This window comes from Buteo buteo, chromosome 9 (assembly GCF_964188355.1).
Source record: "Buteo buteo chromosome 9, bButBut1.hap1.1, whole genome shotgun sequence".
NCBI lineage: Eukaryota > Metazoa > Chordata > Aves > Accipitriformes > Accipitridae > Buteo > Buteo buteo.
Window position 1 is genome coordinate 17,081,840 of NC_134179.1, and position 22,049 is coordinate 17,103,888.

General features: G+C 39.7%; 1 protein-coding gene across 4 annotated transcripts in view; it reads left to right on the forward strand.

The window, feature by feature from the left end:
- MACROD2 (mono-ADP ribosylhydrolase 2) overlaps positions 1-22,049 on the forward strand; it is a 910,189-nt gene that overhangs the window by 631,753 nt on the left and 256,387 nt on the right. For all 4 annotated transcript variants that reach the window (XM_075035490.1, XM_075035491.1, XM_075035492.1 and 1 more), the window contains exon 8: positions 10,094-10,167. In XM_075035490.1, the coding sequence (XP_074891591.1) occupies positions 10,094-10,167 (74 nt within the window). The remainder of the gene's footprint in view (positions 1-10,093; positions 10,168-22,049) is intronic.

A 22,049-nucleotide genomic window follows, 5' to 3' on the forward strand; every position in this document is an offset into this window, starting at 1 on the left:
TCAAGTTCTTCTTATCCTTGCTTTAAACAAGTTCTCCCATTAATCCAATCCCTAAAATTCTTTCTAATCACGTTCCTCCTTTTGTGTATATTGCTGTGATCTCGGGTAACACAACAAGCAAAAAGAGTTTTCAGTGCAGCATTGGGAGGAAGTTTGAATAGCTGCTGGTGGCTTCCATGTAATTTTTGTTCACAAGGTTGCTGCAATACAGCCTGAAATGAAGTTAAATATCTAGAGTAGATTTCTGGTTGCTGATATACACAGTAGCATAAAATCAAATAGGTGTGACCCTTGCTGGACAAAAAGTAGGATAAGTGTTTTCAGATGGAGCTCACCTCTTGCCAGGCAAATGACTTCTACAGAAATGAAGCAGCATCTAGGCAATGAGGAAAAAATGCTTCCTCTTAAAAAATAAATGCATAAAATGTTGAGATAGTACAATGTTGTGTCAAGTCAAACATCCTGCACAAGCACTTGTTCTAGCAGTATTCACGTAGCAGGTGTTGGAAGTAGTATGAAGTGCCCTACTTTACAGCGAAGAACAGAAGCTGTTAAGCATCAAATATATAATGCTCTCCCCTTTCTGATCCTCCAAAATGTACTGGCATTTTTGAACTCCAGATTATCTGGAAATATTTCAGTTTCGAGCTGTTGTACGTTTCCTGAATACAATAGCTGCTGGTCTGTGTGACCCTTTAGTAAGGTTTATCATTGCCTGAGGCAAGAATGGAAAAAAATCCACAGTGAATAATATACACAAACCAAGAATCAATAATGTATTTGTTAAAAAGAATCAACTAGATTAAATATGCCTCACACAGTATCTTGCTTTTTCATCCAACCTGCCCTGTAACTTTTTTCCATATATGTCTTTTGGGGAAAAAGATAAAAGAATATCTTTATATCTTCTCCCCCCCCCCTTTTTTTTTCTCACAAGGAGTAAGTATGTGTTGTTTCAGCTGATTTTCTTTATGTGCTCTTAGGAAATCTTTGATTTCCCTTAGAGAGGAGAAAAGAACTGCGCTTCAGTAGAAATAATGTCAGATTGTTTTGTTTGTTCTTGTACGTGTACGGCCTTCACCAAGTACTCTGTTGGTTTTAGATAATCCAGCTAGGTCTTTGGGTTGCATCTGTCAGAGCAACTGAATGTGGTGGAAGTGATTTAAAGGATAGAGCTGGGCTGGCAATGCTGTCTGTTTTTTTAATGTGGCTTTGTATTTTTGTCCATTGCCTATGTATGTTTTATTCCTCCAAAGTTTCTCAGACTTTTTATACCGTCATCTCCCTTCATTTTGCTGTGGTAGCTTGTCTTCCCTCACGTCCCTTCTATACATGTATATCCCCAAGTCCTTGTACTTGTAACTCCTGTCACAATGTGCTGCCTGTTCTAGTCAAAATACTGAAAGCTCCAGCAAAGCCAACAGCCCTGATACTGTCTCTGCCAGTTTCAGCCCTTCTCCCCAAAACCCTGCACCTTATCTTGCAGCAAGAGGTCCTGTGTTCCCTCCCTCTCCTCCTCTTCCTCCACCCCAACCTGCTGCACTTCAGTATGCTTTCCCGGCTCCCACTGTCTGCACAAAGATCCTGTCAGTAAGAAGAGCAAGCCTCTCATAGCTATTTCTCCCCCTGGCCAGGCTGTAGTGGCAGATGTGTTAATAGGCATCAGGGACTCAGCAAGGAGAGGCACATTGAGAATATCTCAACTTCAGGCGAGCCTTCAATTAGAGCTTGCAATCAATTGCAAAATGCATTTCCATAGGGAAGCAGGCTTTATGAGGTCCAGGATTGTTACTTTATTCCTATTGCTGAACAGCAGATCTCTGGATGCTTAGGTTTCCTTCAGAGCTTAAAGGCACTGTGTGTTAAGGAGGGCCTGGGATAGTGTCAGTAAAGGATAAGCATCACTGCATTGGACCACATTTTTTAGAAAAACTACAAGTTTGAAGTGGAATTCAGAGTGTTGGGGTGTGGGGAGGTTTGTTTGTTTTCTATCTCTTGCAGCATTAGCAAGGGACTTCAGGAACGTAGGATTGATCCCCTACACATTGCTTTAGTTGAGAACAACAAAGCATTTTTATTTAAATCAGTGGGTAAAATAAATGTTTAACCTTGTTGGAATTGTAACTACAATGAAGCCAACATCCCATTGCTGTTCAGTTCAGTGTATGATAGGAGATTTCACAGTTGACTAGTGCTTTACACTTTGTTTCAAATTACTTTTGCCGTATTATGTTGCCACCCTAAAAAAACAACTTGCTTGCTATATATGGATAAGTAGAAGATTAAATACTCTGCATTAAGGAGCTCATGTACACTTTGAAACCTCTTTTCAATTAATGTTTCTCTGTAGAACACTCGTTTCTGGAATAGCAATTCTGGATATGGTGTAGAGTGTTTTAAGAAGAATGATGTACTTGAGGTCATGAACAGCTGTATACATGTGTCTAAATGTCTGTGTAATTTATGCAGACATGGCATATGCAGTCTCATAGGTAGATTTTATAATTGCAAAAACTACCTGTGTAAGTATATCTTTCACTTGCATTTGCATTGTATATGCTTTCTCTTACCATATGAGAATGCTAATTGCCAGAGTAGTGAGATCTTTTTTCCCTTTCAGTGTTGTAGTGGTATCTTTCTGCTGTTTCTCCTATTATGCTCAGCTTGAAGCCTTAATGTTCCACATGGGCGTTAGAAATACCCTGACAGACAGAACAGCTCCGTCACACAGCACAGTAAACAGCACAGCTATGAAGCAGCTTGCTTCCCAGACAGTCTCTGAGTATTGCTTGCTATATTTTTTTACAAGACCATTAGAGAACCCATTTATCCATGATGTGGTCCCCCTGCAAGCATACTCCCTATAAATGCTGGAAAAAGAATGAAACCAAAATTTTGACTTCTAATAAAAATCTACTGACTGCTGCAGAAAAGTGAAATTCTTGCAAATGCGCAGCTCTCCTGCAGAATCGCAGTATAATTCCTTCTGCAACAAGGTACTGATAGGGTGTTCTATTCCTCTTCAGCAGTCTAAGTGTAAATGCATTTTCAATAAAACAACTTTTTTTTTTTTTTGTTCCTCCTAATGCTAATAAATATCAAACAGCTTGGTAAACTTGAAATCTACTTTTTCTTTAGTGGAATCCTAAGACTTATTAGTGCAAGCCTTTATCTGCTCACATGACCTAAATAATTACAGTATATGTCTATATTCAGCTGACACTTTTAACACAGTTATATGGCAGGTATTTTTCCGATTTTATCAATGTAATAGTATGTGAAGTGAAGCATGGTATGACATCATGTGTTTCAGAGAAACAGCAGTGACATGGTATTTCCTGCATCTCAGCCACCTTATTCTTTGTAACTGACCTCTTTGACTGCAGCCATAAGCCAAGTCCAGATCTGCAACTCATACAGAAAAAGCGGCTGAGTTGTAGTTGATGAAGGTGGGTTGCCGTACTGATCAGAAAAAGAGACCACTGTCAGTCAGCACAGCAGTGAACGCACACTGGGCACCTTTTCTGACAAGCTGAGGCTGAGCCAGCCCTGTTGTCAAGAGAGTCAGTGCATCTTGGCCTGCAACTTGTCTTGGTTTTGCTGACTTGCATGAGGTTTATAATGTGCCCTGGTGCCAGCATTGACCCTGGTTGACTTAACCAGGGATCACCCAATGCACTTCTGTGGGTGAAGAAGGGCTCTCCGTCATTTCAGTACTCTACCTGCTTTGTGTCACTGTATCATAGCAGAGACATTCTGTTTCTTGCATTAGTTGTTAGATGCTTCTTTTGGGTTTCTTTATTAACCATATTCTACCAGCTGCCTCTTTATCATGTCAGCGGTTGAGTGCAATTGGCAATCATTCTTCAGGAACTGTATATATTTTTCTGTTGCTGCTGAATTTTTTCACTCAAGGAAAATGAAAAGGCATGTTCCTTGCTTGAGAGGAATTGAGATATAATGATTCCTTCAGAAGAATTGTTTTCTTTATGCATTTTGAAAATCTCTCATTCTCCTTTGACATTTTATATGCATGCTAATTAATTAGCACAGTCTATGAAGGATACAGTGAATATCTGCAGCTTGCTTTCTTGGGGTAACTGGGGTAACAGAAAGGTTACTGGCTTTTCACAGTACTTAATTTCACTGTCTTTCTGAGAGTTACTGTTTGAGTGGACAGAAAATAAGGTTTTCTCTGTCTGAATGAGTTCAATAAGCCAAGGTAGGTTATTTAGTAGAAGATTCATAGCTCTTCTGTTTAGTCTTCAATTCAGCTGATCCAAATGAGGGCACTTCCTTTCCAGGTTGTGTGTCCACAACAATGATCAAGCTAGCAACTTGTCAGCTTGTTTATCCAATCACCACATGACCATGGTTATTAGAAAAAAAGAAAAAAAAAGAGGAGGGGGGGTGGGCAGTGGGGAGAGGAGGAAAAAAGCTCAAGGGTAGCAACAACCTAAGCTTGTTGGTAGAATACTACCATCTCTTCTTCCAAACACGCCAGATTTGCCATGGTAATGGGAATCAACCTAGTGAATTCATTTTGACTACTGAAATATATCTTTGACAAGATGATTATATGGGATCAGTTGCAAGATTATACTGCTAGGTTCACAGCTGAAAGACAAGTGAATATATTGAGTTAACCCTACCTCAGGCATGCTGGGCTGTGCATCTCATTTGTTTGCTTTTATTGTCATAAAGTGATATGGCTGAAGTGTGATGATTAGTGTGTTCTCAATAGCTAGCCTTAACCCACATGACCATAATGAAGCGCAGGTATTCATATCTGTTGTGATTCAGGAAGCATTTGTAGCACCAGTAATAATATTGGGGTTTAGAACGTATATGGAATAAATGCTTAGTGCCTTTTTTCTTTTCTTCTTTTTTTTTTTTTTTGTTTAATACACAAACCTGGGAAATGTCTTTATTTTCCACACCATCTGGTGCTGATGATTGCCACATAGCAAATACTTGATGCATGGTGGAAATACCCTGTCATACTGACTGCAGAGAGGGCCTTTGGTACACTTTCACAGTTTAAAAATGTGACTGTTGAGCTACTATTTGAAGAGCATCCTTTGTATGTTATTAAACATCATTGACAAACATATAAACTAAATAAATGGAAGTTATTACATTTTGACAGTCATGTTGATTAAGCAATGGGACTCGGGTTTGAATTTTAGAACACAGGAACAGTCTGCAAGATGTTGCATCTTGATATACGCACAAACATGCCAGTGTAGATTTTTTTCTGAGAAAGTATGAGAAACACATAATGAGTATTTGTGTTGATGTGCATTTGGTTCTTTTCATGATTTGCTTCAAAATGAAACCATTAAAACTGGGAAATAAGCATATTAAGATTGTGATGAGCCTTTCAGAAACCTTAAGGAAGGGAGCATATTTTAAATGAATAAACACCTCTCTATTACATAGGGTGTGGTAACAAAAACGGTGCAGACCTTTTTTTACCAAGATGAGTTGATTTACAGAAAACATTGGGCATCTCGCTTAAACTGACAAATTATAACACCTCTGCAGCTACTGAAGTGATTTTCTGGATTGACATTTGCTTGTTAGTATTATAACCTAACTGATACAATCTGTTATCATTATCCTCAGCTATATCATATTAAAGGTTGATTATTTAGTACTTATGTTTTGTTAATGGGCTTTTCATGGGGAGGTGGCATTACCTGCTTGTAAATTAGACATTTTTAATAAGATGCAGCATTGGATTGAGCACAGTAAAAGAGACAGATAAAGCTACCAGTGTCTCCATACAATTTGGGAGCCCTTTAAATAGATTTCTGTTAATTTTATCTCACAAAATCCTTCTGGCGCTGTTATTCATTGAAGAACTTCTAGTATATATTTTTCAGATACTGCACAGACAAATTAGGCATATGGTAACAGACACTCACAAAAGTGTGAATGTTTTTCTGCTAAATCCCCCACGCACAAAAGGCTGAGCATTTACACTAGAGTGTCTAACAACAGGGAATTCATTGCATATTTTCCATACGTTGGTGAAACAGGGGAACTTATATTCTTACCAGATGCTTTCCATGAAGAAATACAAAATATAAGGGGAATTTAAACCTGTATCTCTGCAGTTACTATCTTTCTCAGTCCTCCACATTATCCTCTTCTAAAACAGTACATTTATTTAATATCAAGTATTTCAGAATAATTCTGCCAGATCTTATCATGTCTTCTCTGGAAAATTATGGCCACGATGACTGTGAGAACTTGCCCAGTGTACTGCTTGTTTCAGCAGCCATTTCTCAGGTTAGTGTTACAATTTCCAGGAATAAGGTGGTAAAGTCCTAGAAAAAGGTGTGGAAACTCATAAGTTTGAAGACCTTTTAAAGTTTTCATAGGCTGTCACTGTGGGTAGTATCTGTGCCAGGACATGCCAAAAGCAGTAGAGTTCAGATGAGATATATTTTCTGTGATGGTAGTAGGATGGAGTTTTTGTAGTGGGGAGTATGAAGGCATAGTCATTCATGTTAGGGAGTGAATGTAGTAGTGTATACATCTATTAGCAACATGCAAAGAGGAGGAGAGGAAGTTTCAAAGTTTGGCCGTGGCTTGGCTGATGCTGGTACCCAAGTCAGTGTTAAAGCTGGCAGTGACTTTTCTGAAGGTGTATACAAAGGCAGCTGTCCTGTCTAGAGTGACAGTTTAGCTGTGAAGCAACTGGACAAAGATGTGAGAGTTTTCATAACAGTTTCTAAGCAAATTACAAAGATTATGGACTATCAAGTGTTTCTGAAGACACAGATGCAATACAGCCTTTTCCCATATGGTCAGAGGGACAGGCACGTGGAGATGGTCAACACTGACATACTTCCAGAGTCAGTAGTGTTGAACAAGCAGAGCAAAGCTCAGCCCAGGCCATGTATGCACATGGGATCTCTCCTTTATCTACCATGTCTTTCTGATCATGCAGGACTGTCTGCACACCCTCATTCCTACTGACTTATCAGGCTTGCTCCCACTGTGGCATCAGCTGTAACAAATAAAACTGTACTTTAAAGGAGAGTTCCTGAACTGATTGGGGCACAAGAGGTGGTGGCTAGGATTTGCGGTACTTGAAGGGTTGGGAGTAGATCCTGTCAATAGATGGTCAGATGTGATTAGCGGGTACTGCAAAATGCAGAGGGCTGCAGTAAAATTCCCACTTGCTGAAGCAGCTTTTCAGGAACCAAAGACAGCCTGCACCATTTTTGTGGTATAGCGGGATTTGTTGCCAAAATGTTGTCTGCCACTGGAGGATGTAGGAAGCCCAGTTCAAGTTAGAGGCCTGTGTGTATAGGTAGGTACACGCTTCACCCCACACCTATCCATGACATACAACCTGCCAACCCTTCTCTTTTCTCCAGCCAAATAAACCCAGTGAAGTCCTACAGAGGCACTGCTTGCCTGTACCTTATGGCTAACGCTTCTTTGCCTTTTTGTGCCCTTGTCCTTTTCAGTATTCTGGAGGAGCACTCACTGCAGTAACATGGGCCAGTGTCACTCTTATTACTTTACCTGTTTTATCTTTTGTGAAATTGAGCCTTTAGCCAGAATTGCCTGAGCTGCTGCTCCAGCAGTTGGTTAACTGTGAGGCTCCTCGAGCTCATTTCTCTCAAGTAATTTGATTCCCACGTGCTCACTGAGATTGCTTTTTTGCTGTAAGGAAAGTGGGGAAGGGGGATGGGTGCATGTATGGGAGCAGACCAGAAATACTATGGCAGACAAATGTAGTTTAGAGATAAAAACAACACAAAAACGTGTTTCAAAAGATCCCATCTCACTTTATCTCCCTTTAACCCAGTCCTGTAAAACAAGATGTTTTTCTGTTTGAGAATCAGAGACACAGGGTCTTTTGTGCTGGGGTAGGGTATGGAACAGGAGACTAAATTCCATCCTGCTTCTGCATAAAGCCAATGAGGTAATCCTTTCATTAAAATTACCAGAAATGTGTGTAAAATACTAATTAGGTTTTGAGGGGGAGATAAGATGTCATAAAAGACTTCCATAGATTTCAAGATATTTTCTGAAATCATACACAGAATTAAAGGCTTTTTATTTTGGTTGCTGAACTATTTCCTTTACATTGTGGTTACTTAGGAGTAATTGAACACCAGTTTTCTAGATAAGCTTCTATTTAAGATGATTAGTATGACAGCAGTTTTCTAACTAATGTACAATTTATGGAGAGATTCTATAAAATCATCGGGGCTTTATCCCAGTTTTGGGCAAATACCCTGCTGCAAGGGAGTGAAAAACAAGCCCGAAAAGTTAATCTTGCTGGAGGGAGAATTGTTCTGAAAATAAACCATTCAGTACGTAAACAATGGTGTATCAGTTGTCTGAAATATGCATTTGTCCCTCTGCATGGCGTTCATTGTATGTCCAGGCAGATCTACCACACTCAGGGTACAGAATTTCTATGTTACAAAGTCCCGTTTTGTTAGATAGAATATTACTAATTTGAGCAGATGGTCTGCTTAGAGGTCTGTTATTTTATATGATGAAAATGAGGCTGTTGGAAGTGCCTGCTTTGGGTTTTGTTAGTGCTCATTAGTTTGTGTCATAAGAAATATGCCTTGATGATATCAGCAGTGTTATTAAATGTCCTAAGAATATATTTTCCCAGCAGCAGTGGAAGTATTCACAGTAACACTTGTAGGATCTTAGCTAATTTTCCATCTTGGACCTGGAAAAAAGGATTTAAAAAAATTTAAAAATATACTTTATTGAGAAATGTGTGTAAAGGAAACACATGCTGAATGTCAGTATTACCCCAAACATTGACTCTTTTACTTGCTACGCTTGCTGGATAGTTGTCATCTATCTCTTCAAAACAGTACACATGCTGCTGGACAAAATCATTGCGGAGTCCAGGGAGTAATGTTTTGGGGATGTGACTCAGGGTGGAAGGATTTTGTTGGGGTTTTTTTTTCTAATCTAGCAGTGCACAAGTCCTGAAAAAGGGTTAAAGAAGATGCGAGTCTGGAGGATAACGTGCCAGGTCAAAAAGCTGGACACATCTACTAATTTTTGCAGTGTCTGCATTTCAGTTTATGGTGCAAGGGTGATGTATGATCTAAAAAAGGCTATATGTACACAGCTGTATGCCGAATTTCATAACTGTTTCTGTCTAGCCCTGTTGCTTCCTTGTATGCTGTGTCTGCAGCTCCACCTCTTCAAAGACTGTTCTATTAATCTAACCTACTGAGACCTATTCGTACAGCTTATGGGTTTTTATTTTTAAATCCTCACAAAAATGATTTGCTGCCCTCAAGTTAGGAATTTAAAGGAAAATTAAATGAAGGCTGCCTAAGTAATGAAAGCTTCTTTAGATTTGATAGATAGAGACCATCAAAGCAAAAAGTCTGTATCCCTGGAAAGATTTCTGATATTGTTTAGTGCTGGGGGGAGTTACTATTGCTAGTATATCATGCAACATCAGGCTTTAAATTCATATGCTTATGCTTCATGAATTCCTTAATTTCCAAAGTTGTTCATTATGTTTTAGGTCATAAATTAAGAGATTTCTAACTCAACCATTTCTAGCCTTATAAGGCCTATGGCACTGGGGTCATAGTGTGGTATAGTTTTGCTGACAGATGGATTAAAGAAAGCAAGCCTTAAGAAAGCCCTTATGCCTTAAGAAATGTCTGATTTTTTCTTGCATGCCATGAAATGTAAGCCTAGTATTTGTTACTGTGATACATGCGATACGTTGTTGCCTGCCTAGTATGACACATGTATAGCTCTCTATTGCTTCTATACTTCCTGAGCAGTGGAGCTTTCCTAACAAGAGTTGAAAAACAAAAAAAATCCTGTAAAACATCACTGGCCCTATTTGCAATTTGTTTAACTGGGGGGGGGGGGGGGCGGGGGAAGTAACTGGTGTAACCTAAAACCTTTATACAAACCTGTGAAGAAGGGAGTTGACCAACTGTAATCCCAAAATAGTCCAGAAAATGGCAGGGGGGGTGGGGGGTGTGTGGAAATCCAGATTTTTGTTTTCTTATATGTGTAGAAAAATGTATGCGTTTTATTTATCTCTCATTTCTTCTGTCTTTAGGTTTTCCAAATGAGCCTGCTGCTGTCATTGCCCTTAACACTATTAAGGAGTGGTTAAGCAAGAATCATAATGAGGTATGGAATAAAATAGAAATTTCCCAAATTTCTGTATAAGGTTATGGTCTTTGACTCCAAAACTGTGAAACGAATAAACATAGGCTTGAGCCTCAAAGTCTTAAGTCTTATTATTTCGTCTTAAGACCAATGAAATCAGGTCAGGACGATATAGCCAAGGGAAGATTGTTATCTATAAAAGCTACACTAGAGTTGAAGGGAAATACCTTTGTTTGAAACCATACTGTGCATTTCCTGTGCATTGTAGTCTTTCCTGGCAAAGTAAAAGACTATTCTCTTCCTAAACTGTTTCTGAGCGTCAGAGTTTTCATGTAATATTGAGGAGATTCTTGGAAAGGAAATGTATGTAACAGTTGTCAGTGAAAACAGTCACCAAAGGTCGGTGGTGTTCTAGAGGTCACTTTACAGTAAAGAGCTGTATGATAATATTTTCTGGTTTCATAAATTTTTGGTTTGCTTACAGTTAAGTGTTCATTTTCCCTGGAACACTCACTAAATATGATACAACTGTGAATCTTTAACGGGACTGGTTGTCTTCCAGTAACAACGTGATGGTGATTATGCTTAAAAGACAAAAAAAAATGCTTTCAACAGAATGATCTCCATATCTCCCCTTTCTAGTTTTTGTCTTTTCTCTGTTTTGAGTTCTTAGCAGGCTGATAGTTCCTAGTGTTGAGTTGGAGAAATGCAACAAAGAAGTGACAGAGCAAATAAAACAATCATGATGTCTTAAACTAAAGATGTGTCTGTTTCCTCATGATGACAGCCAGCAGATTTCAGACGGCTAGAGTTGTTCAGTATTTTTGTCTGAAAGTATTTGACAAAGCATCCAGTGGAGAAGCACTGGATACAGGGACATAATTAGTAGTATTTCTCCTCTAGCAGTATATTCAGGGGGCCTTTTTCTCACAAGAATCTGATACGTGAGGGTATGAATTTAGCAGTTTTATGTGGTATGTTTTGGTTTTTACCAACTTTGAACTGAAAGGAAGTACTACGATGAGATTTGAATGGTAAGTTGAGGTTTTAAAACCTGAAGGTACACTAAGGATTGCATACATGTTTGGACACTGGTTCTTTGTAGCACTGAGCACTTGGTAGCTTCCTGTGACTTAGAGATCTGAGCAGTGAAGCAGGAGTTGTGGATGGATGGTCTTCAGTCTTCGTTAACACCCTAGGTGCCTAAGTATCATCAGCCTAGCTCTACGCTTACATTTTGGGAATCTAGTCTGTTAGTATGTAATTTTAACCCTTAAGTGTAAGGCTAGAACGTCTATGTGCTGCTTTGCCATCTTAAAATTTCTCTTAGTTGCAATTTTACCACATAATTTAAAAAATAGGCTAAAAATCTTTTTTTTATGCTCCAGAAGTAAGCTTTTCTTCCTCAAAGGCTGAGTATGTATTGTATATACACCCCTTAATTACTTCTCTCTTAGTGGTATTACAAGAAACCTGACTTCATTTGGTAGACTGCCTATCAAAAGTGTAGAAGTTTTCTCAATGAACGCTATTTTCTGAGGTATTTTGCTCTATGGTTCAGCCATTGCTTCTCAACTAAAAGACAACTTCCACTTTCAATACACTTTGAGTCTTCCCTTTTTCTCCTTTTTTCTGCTTCTGGCCTGGAAACTCATATGCCCTGCTTGTCACCTTTCCTTCTTTCTTTCAGTTAGTGTGTTGCTTCCATGTTTTTCTGGTTCCCTCCATAGACTTCAAATGAGTTCTTGCCCTTGTTCTTGGAAAGCTCCAGGTCTGTTTTGGAAGAAGACTTGAGGTTCATAGCAGTTAGTGATTGAAGTGACAGTGTTTGTCATATATGTTCATGACTCTTATCTGAGTTATAATAATTTTTTAATGTATTTTGACCTGTGTTTGCAAAATGCCACTGTATTTATTTTTTTTTATGTGCACGCAGATTAGTGTAAACTATGAACACTGAATATGCATGATTCCTTCTTTCTCACTCTCTGTAACAAATTCCCTTCTAATTCTTGGCCTCCTTGGCTGCCTAGCTCTATACCACCTGTCTTACTCCCCACAAACTCCAATTTAATCTGAATTCTTTTTAAATAAGTAGCTGTAGTTTACAATGTTTGGACAGTGAAAGGAACCCAGGCTATCCTGACTACAAAACAATTGTTAAGAGTTATCCTACTGATTTTACATCACAGCTGTTTTTTGAATTTGGACTAGTATAGCTAGTAGTTGTTATATTAAATGTTTCCCAACTACCTGAATCCCACACTCACCAAGGTGAGGTCCCATGCTATTTGATGCACTTGAAGATGTACGTATGATGCGTTTGATGCAATTAATACATATTAATACATATCCGTGAATATGACAATGCAGAGCTAATCCCCAAGAGCTTTTGTTCGTTTTCGAAGGGAGTACTAGATTTCAGTCTAGATACGTTTTGAGGGTCCACCTTTACATAGCTTTGTACTTTCTTGTACAAAGCTTTCCCTCTTTGTAAGGTTTTTCTGCAACCTACTGGCTTGAGTTTGAGACTATAGCATACTAGCATGTCTTACATGTCATAAACAGGTCAGCAGCAAAATAAAAATACTTAACAATTCTGTTGAAGGTAGCAGTAAGTTATGCAGTGAATGGCATCTTTGAGAAGCATAGTTTTGGGGTTGCTGTCACTTAATGCATATTGGCAAGGTAACCGTAGTTCATCTGGTTTAAATGAATTGACATAGCTTTGTGCCAGGTGTCAATCTGATCCATTTTATATTGTGTACACTTACTCCTTTGGATTGGATTTTGGGCTTTGAGTAGTAATATTATACATCACTCAAACTTTTCCCAAAAGTACCTCATCATACAGCAACGGAAATGAAAGGGACTTTCTGTATCTCAACAATATAGCCTCCCCTTACTGCAGATTGATATAGTCCTTTCTATAAACTTCTTCCATAAAGATAGAGCAATTCCCACTATACCCACTGGATATTTAAATTCACATGTTCTAATCCAGGAGCAAAACCTCTAATGAGTTGCCACGAGGCCAACTTTCAGAGGGCTGCCCATGTTTCACTCCTCTGACACTGGCTGCGCTGTCAAAATGAGTTAGTGTGTCCTGCTAACAGCCTCTCCTGAACAAAAGAGGCCTCCTGCACTTGGCTCTGCCAGAATTAAATGACTCAGTCTGTTTCTTCCCTTCGTTCCTTTTTGTGCAATCTGCCTTACCTTTGAGAAGGTTCTGCTCCTTTAGTCCCAGACATGTTTGGCAGCCAGTTATCCCCTTGGTATGTTTGGTCCTGGTTGTCCTAACTAAGATCTCAAACTCTTTGAGTGTAGAATGTGATTTGATGGAATGAATTCAAGAAGTTTTGGTGCAAGATAGAGACCAAAATGATAGCCTGCTCACTAGGAAATTTGCCTACATAACAATACACTTGGCAAAAACAGATTGGTGAATAAGATGGAAACCTGACAAATTTGTAAGTCTTTTGTTGTGCTCTACAGCAGCAGTGTCTTATCTGCCTTCCTGCATCCCAGGAAACTGTGACAAATTTGTGAAAGATAAGGCAATATTGTTGTTTTTTCCTCTCTACCTTCCTGTAGTACTGCTCTCCTTTTATGCTATAATGAAGATTTTATCCACACTGATATTAATTCAAAATATATATATATATATCAGTGGCTATATTCCTTAGTCAGCCTGGGGGCCTGAAAATATAACCTAAATGATTCCATTCTTGCAAGCTGTGTTAGAGTCCTACGAAGTTCTCCATCATAGTATTTACAAGAAAAGTGATTTGCATTTAATAAAAGGTTTTCTTATCCAAGACCATGGTTGTGCTTGACCCCTCAGGTGTTTGCATTAAAACTTATTAGCATGCTTAACTCCGATGTTGCTCAGATGAATGTCTCATTACCATGCAAATGGCATTAGCTCCTTTCTGAGGTTAATTGTTACAAAGCAACACAGAGAGAGATCTATTGTAATTTACTGAACACAGAACACCAGCTTAGGCAGGGCAGCAGCCATCATAGTCTAGCAGCCTAAAACTTAACTACATAAAGTCCACTAGGGAAAACAACAGCATTGTAAGTAATGGTTTGGACTTAGTTGTATATAACACGCAGCACTGTTCTGGTCTTGAAATGCAACTCTTAGCCACACTAATTTCTGGCCATGTTTTACACCAAGGTCTGCTGACTTGCAGCCAGAGGGCGAATCTAGTTTAGAAGCTGGTAAATGGTGTTATACTGTAAATGTAGAAATCCCTTGGAGCAAACTCACGAGAACGGCCACAGTCAGCAGTACTGGTTAATTTACTGCAGACCACCTAGGCTATCTCTTTAGCAAACTGCATTTTCACATTTCACAAAGTGCTTTAGAGGTTTAATAGAATTCTTCAGAGCACAAAATAGAATTGGATCCCATCCTTTAGGAAATTATACACTGGGGTTCATTTAAAAATGCACGTTAAGCCCTTTGAACAGTTCAGAATGCTTCTTTGTGGGATAATTTGGCAAGGCTTGAGATATTGCCACCTGATTTCCCATAATGGTATCACAAAAGAATTGTGACACCTTTAAATACTGGACCGCCCTACATTTTGGGGGGTAGTGGGGAGAGGGTTGTGTTTGGGTTTTTTTGGTGGTTATCTTCAAACATTTGCAACATTAGAAATTGTTATTTGCTTTTACTTCAGTACCATGCTATGTTTCTCAGAAGGGTGAAAAATAAAAAATGCTCACTGTATTCCTTACCTTATGTTAGTGACATGAAAAGCCTCAGGACTTTTTCACTGCCCAAGAAAAGACTTTAATTTAACAGCACATTTAGTTCAAAGTATTGTTCTTTCTCTTGCACAATATCTCACATTTATTACGCACCCCAGCAGAACAACAACCAGCAAAGTGCGATTGCAATATACGTTCCATCAAAATAATTGGTGCAGATTAAAAGCACATAAATGGAAAATAAATCAATACCTTCCTGATTCCTTTTCATTAGAATCATTACTGAAGAGAGACTTTTTCTTATTTTGCCTGAAGTACATGGGATTTAGGTCCCTGTGTTTTTTAGCAAGTAGTTATGCATCATCCCACTGCCAAAAAAATTTTGTACGTTTCCAGCAAAACAGGACAAGCAAAATCTTGCTACAGCTGAAATTAGTGGAACTCGTTTTTTGGGGGAGGTTGGGGTGGGGGCAGGATCACACTTGCTATACTCTTCATGATAAAAATTTTCAGGAGGAAACACCTGGCTTGTCAAGTTAGGCACACCACAACATGGGTGCTCTGCACCTGTGCTTCATTTTGTACTGTGCTTCATCAAAATCATGGTGATATTTTCCACTACTGAGATAGTTAAAGTGGAATTACCTTTCCTGTGCACTGATTCCCATATGGACTTGTGCCTTCGTAGCATGCAGGAGTTGGGCTGGCCTTGCCTCATCAGCAGGAGCTGTGGGTGTATGAGAGCAGGGAAAGCTGGGGAAATGCTCCCTGCAACAGGACCGTGGATGTGACTGGAGGGGCTTTTATCCTGCTGATAAAACCTGCGTGAGCAATTGAGTTACTAAGGATGGGGAGGGTATGTAGGAATTTGAGGAAGGGAAGATCTGTGATGAGAAAGCAGAGCTTCAGGGATTATACTGTCTTCCTTGTCCTCAGGGAGCTCATTGCCCTGATGCTATGGTAAGCAGGTGTTGTCTCCTGGTCAGGATGGGCCAGAGCAAGGCAGTGAGGGAGCAGCTTCCTCAAGTGTAAGATGCAGCTGAGAGGTCCAGCAGGACTTCAACCAGCTGTGCTGTATGTTGGCCTCCCAGGCCTAAGCCTGCTTGAGACATCTCAGCTCAAAAAGTTATTGTTGCTGAAATAAAAAGAGCACTGGTCTTAGGTGCCTGAGGGAGGACAGGACTGCTGCATGGGCTGACAGATATGTCAGAGGACCCACAGGAGAGCCATTGGCCTCCAGAGGGATATCTGTGTGCCAGGCAGGATATCGCAAGCACCTAAAATGGCGCTTGGTACCGGAGCCTAGTTTGGAGAGAGGTAGATGTCCTGCTGGACAGCCACTGCCTGGGAGGACAGAGCAAAGGGAGTTGCCACTGTTCTCTATTGCACAAGGCAGGGTAGTGCAGGTGTGCCTCAGCGAGTGTTTAAAAGCACTAGAGCTTTATTTTGGGTTAAACTAACGTGATCACAACTTTGTGTCATGTGTAGCTCTCAGCAGGTAAGCATGGCACCCCATGGTATCCATTTGGGTACCACATTAAGTCTGGCAGTATCTATGCTATGCAGTGTTACGTTACATAGGCATATACCTAGCAGGTGTAAGGCAGCAGGGTAGGAACATTTCTCGTGTCTTTCCCTTCAAAATCGGGTCGGGCGGCTAACAAAAAGTTGCTTTTACCTCCTGAGCCCATGAAAACATCAGGGCAACCCAGTTTCACTATTTCTGCAGACTGCCTGAAAGATCATTTCATTATTAATTTTTTGTTGTTGTTTTTAATATCTTCCCCCCTCCTTTTGGTGGTCTTGGCAACTTAATTTTGGCTCTTCATCTTCAGAGGCAATTAAACAAAGTGGCATCTTGAGATGAGGTCTTGTCTTTATCTCTACGGAAGGGTGCAGATGGAGACAGTGTGTCTTGGAAAATGTTGTCTGATGCAGTTTGCTTTAACGTAACCTTAGTTATATTCCCCTAGGCAGAGCAGCTATGTTTCTACGTTTATTCCAAAAAGGAGTGGAGTAGCTAGCTGACAATATTTAATTAATGAAAGCAATTATTTAAAAAAACCCAAACCCTAATGCAAAAAACTCCCCCTAAGATAGTATTACTTTTGTTTTTGCTTGGGTAGTTTTCATGCTTACAGTTTCACAGTTGTCAACAAAACTAGGTGTAATTTTGAAAAAAGTATATGTATTTATTCCTAAGGTGATATCTTCTATGGCAAGTTTGGGCCTGCAGTGACATGTATTTATTTTAAAGTATATTTATTACTCAGAAATAAAGCTCTGAAAATACAAGTTTTGATTGAAGCCACTGACAGATCCTCAAGGACAGTAAGGGTGCTGATAAAAATTCAGACGGCTATTTTGGTAGCTCTTATATGCCAGTATCATTTGATTAACATAATCTCTTCCCCTCCCCCAGCAACGTTCTCTTGGGTATGTTAAAAAATGATCTCCTTTCTATTTCTACATTCTAATTAGGTGGTAATCATATGCTGCTCTGATTGAAATGAAAATCAGCCATCATGCCACTGTCATCTAGCTGAAGTAGAGGAAAAAATGCTTTTCAACTTGTACAAAATTAAAATGATTTACTTGCTCTGTGTAGCTGCTCTCTCACTGGACTCAAAGAGATTCACTGCTGTCCCCAAAGCCCAAACCTAACTATCATCCCAACAGACAAGTCATTTTCTGAAATGATAAGTAAGCTGCCAAGGCAGCGATGCTTCCTTATATGTTCTTCAGACTGCTATTTAGGTAGAAGGCTGATAAAGCAAAGCAAAGCCCATATTCATTACACATGATACTTTATTAAACTTAAAAAGCTTTTGTAATTTTTGATACAGCTATTGAGAGAAAGGCAGGAAGGCATCCTTCTTGGAAAGATATGTTAAAACTCTTGATTGCTGTGAATGTTCCATGTGACCGATGTCCCATGTGACTGGTTTCTGAGTTACTCATTTGTGACCCAAATAAAAATTGGGGGGCGGGAGGAAACATGGCTTCCTGTCAGCCATTCCCCCTAAAATTTGCTGAGGATCAAGAAAATCCACTTCTGTGCATAGTGTAGATGTCTTCAATAAATACATCTTTGCAAAGGTTTATATACACTTAGTGTACTGCATAAATAATGACTCCTGTAACTCCATTACAGCTATTGAGTGTCACTAATACAAGACAGGTCTCCGCATGCAATTTGTCAAAGCATTTATTCTTTTTCCTTACAATTTAATGGCAGTTATGATAACAGGAATGTGAATAGCTTCTATAGGTGTGTAGCTAAATTAACAAAATTGTCACTAGTTCAGGGGTGAGATTTGTCTTGTTTCTTCGATTTTTTTTTTCCTCCTGATACATGTACGTTTGGAGGGGCCTGGGTACTGTAGTGAGCTGTGTGAAAAGACCTTGAAAAACAAAAAGAAACAATATTACTTTTTTTTTCTTTCCTGTTACTTCTTGCATGACAAAAAAAGATCATGGTAACATCCCTTTATTTCAGTACTGGCTTTCAGCCAGAATTTCCAATAATTTCAACTGGCTTGTCAGATCAGCCCAACGCAGAAGAGGTCCAGCCTTCGTTTTGGGAAGATTCAGTTATCGTTGCTACCCTTCTGGAGACTCTTTTCTTATAATTGGCTTGTGCTCCTCACCCCATGGGTACATAGGAATAAATAGACAAAGAAATGAGGAATAGCAATCCTTGTAGTTCTAGCGAAATACATGGATAACATGCTTCATGAGTAACAGAGAAATTGCTGTTACAATCTTTGTTTTGCTTCTGAGCTCTTCATATTAATAAGTCTGCTGTGATTTATGTTTTGCTATACTTTCGCATCCCACTGAACTGTATCTGTGGATTACAGCTGGATCTTAGCAGGAATTGAGCTGAGACAGAGTAAGAGGAAGGAAAGGCAGGAGAAGGTTTGCCTTTTGCTCTGTGGAGGTTTGCAAGGCTTCCATTGTGAAGACAGGGTTTTGGGAGACTCACAGTGGAAGCTGTCTGTAGAGGAGGGGTATGGCCAGGCAGTCGCCAGCAGCAGATAAACCACATGGCCAGATGAAGTCTGTGCCTGATGCCAGTCAGCCACCCAGGCCTCATCAGCTGGCATAAACCAGGGGAGGGTCCTTTTGGTTCGGCCTTGGGGCAGGGAGCCCAGCACTCAGCCTCCTGCTCCACAGCCGTAGCCTACAGAGGATGTCTTTGATTTGGGGATTTCGTTTGGCTGCAGGGTTTTCAGTTCTCTGAACTGACTCTCAGGTGATATGTTCATCGGTCTTTGCAGACGAGAAGCCCATGTGACCTGGGCCTCTCCGAGTGCCCTGGAGGTGCTTTAGCTGTGCAGCCCAGCATGTGCCGGAAGCACCAGCGGTCAGGGCGGACGGCTACCAGCTGACGGCTGTGCTGCCTGCCCAGCCGCAGCGCACAATGCATTACCAAGTGAAACCACTCTGCTGGCATGGGCAGTGGCCCTTCCACAGGAGCCAAGAGCACATGCTTTGTTTTGCTGGCACTTTCCTGGCATCCTGAAGAGCGTATGATGTCTGCTTTTTGGTGTTCTGTTTTCAATAAATTCACATAGCTGTTTTGCTTCTGGAAAGCTGCCCCTTCTGTTTGATTTAAATTCAGTTCTATTGCCAGCAATTTTCCCCAAAGCAGAATGTCCAGCATGCATGTGAAGGTGAAATAATAATAAAATACAAAAATACATTAGGCAAGTCTCATACTGGAGCAAGCCACCCTGCAAGGGACCAAACTGGTACAAGCTAGCTAACTATAAAGGGAATATTTTGTTACGTTTTATTCCATCTTCCCATCTGAGATTTTATCTGGCCAACTCCTACCATTATCTCCGAGCATGTTAGCCATCAACAGTAGGTCATAATCAAATCTATATGGAAGGAAACCAGTGTGGATTCTTACAGCCGGAGTGCATTCCCTGTGAGGAACAAAATGAGTTTATTGCTGCTAGACTACAGCATCTTGACATGTAGTTTGAGATATATGATTCTGACATTTAATAGGTTAGATGATATTGGCCACATACTTCAGAGGTTCTGTATCATACTGTATTCCTGGGAAGGTGAAAAATGGGTCTGTCTATTATGTATGAAACGACAGAACAGATGAGAAGCGCACTGTGGATGTGGGGAGCATTGACAATAAGAACCTGTGGAAGCATGGGAATGACTGGTGGGCTTCCAAGATAAAATACCTGATTATTAATAAAGAACAACTGGCTTAAATTCAAACATGAGCGGAGTTTAAGGCTGTGTATCACCTTCCTACTTAGACTTCAGGACAGATTATGTGATTCTTTCATTTATTTGGGATTAATAAAAAAATGGAGAATAAATTAGGTGAGCTATGAAATTCTTTACTTCAGTAGGTATAAACAGTGCTTTCTGAGAAGAGTTTTTGAACAAAGGCTACAAAAAGGCTTGCTCAGGTTCTCACCTTGCTTCTAACCTGATCTCTCATGAGATAACAGAGTGAAGGTTAATTTTACTAGCATAGGCTGTTTACAGCTACTAAATCTAAATTGGATTCATGTATTGAAGTCTTATTTTCTTTTTATACATTAAAAAAAAGGAATGTACTTTGGGACTAGTAAAATAACTGGAAAACAATCAGTGGTCAAGATGATAAATACTAGCTGAGGGTTAAAGCAGAATTAAGCAGGTTTAAAAGCAGTATAATTTTACAGTTGAAGTGAAAGTCACCATGGCATAGAGCACAGATTTGACTTGCAGTTATGCCGTGTAAATAACCAGGCTGGAGTTGCCCATATTTCTCTGCTTTTCTGTCTGTCTTCATCCTGATTCAGGAGTGCATTTTATATTACCAGAACTGAATTTGGGATGCTTTTCTGAACCAGGAATATTGAATTTTTCTGAGCCCGTATATTTGTCTTATCTTTGCTATTAGACTGAAAATACCACATGCTAATATACTGCTGTACTCTTTAGTACTGCAGTCTGAAATAAAATCCTAAGAACCAGCTGCTACATGTTCATCCACATGATCAATGCACAAGAAATCCAGGGGGATAGGTATATCTCTGTTTTCTCCTCCTTGCAAGAAACCAGGGCCTTTCATGAGCCCATCTCCAAATGTCCTGGATTTGATGAGGTGTGAGGAAGGGATTTTTCAGGTTCTGCATTCTTTTCTAACTTCTTCCATCCAGCTTTTCCACACACTTACAAGGGACTGTATCTTTAAGCCTCAATCCAGCTACATGTTCTCAGGCTGGGGGAGGGGGTTTTATATGTGACTTTCAGCCTCTTCTGCTGGAAATTTCACCTTTCATTTAAAGTCCCTTTGGGTTTTGTAAGCCAAAAGGTTAAAAAGCCTTAGTCTTCTATTTGCGTATTCATAGTCTTATCCCTTTAGTTGAGATGTTAATGTATAACTTGTTTTATTGCTAAAATACGGTGTATTTAATTCTTTTTACTTTCACCTTGTTTTGCAGGAGTCCATGTCAAATGTCTTTTCCATGTGTGGAAAATGTCTTTGAACTTGCACTGCTGTTTACTGTTTTGAAGTGAATGCACAAACCTTGCCCTAATATGAAAGAAACTTATCACATAGCACTTTGACTCCCCTGAGTTTAATCTTGATATCTGTCAGATGATAACCTTTTCTCTGTGGACATTTAAACAAACGTCTTCCTTTGGGACTGCATACTAATAATATATGATCTGTATGATGATAACCTCATGATGGGGAAATGTTTCAAAAGGCACAGTAGAAATTACATGCTTTAGTCCTGCTGACTTTCACTGTGACTCTGTTGCCTTGCTGCTCTGAGTTCCCTGTTAATATCTCTCCCTGCAGACACCATATTAAGTTCATTAATATTTACAAAGCAAATATATTTCCCTTTAGACAATTGAGGCACAACTGCCCTTGATTTTCGTTGCATTATAGGAACATTGACACAGTTTTATATAACATAAGTGCAATATCTAACTAATATGCATACTTATATTTGTAGAATACCCTAGGCATTTTTTTCCAGTGTGTTTTTTATGGGGCGTATCATATGAGAATAAAAATCTCATTATAACTACCGGTTGCTTATGCCTGTATGCTCCTCAGGATGGGGTCCAAGTCTTCATGGGAATTTGGAAAGTGCCTGGCATGTTGTTGGTACTGAAGCTCCTATTAGCAAGGTGGAGCT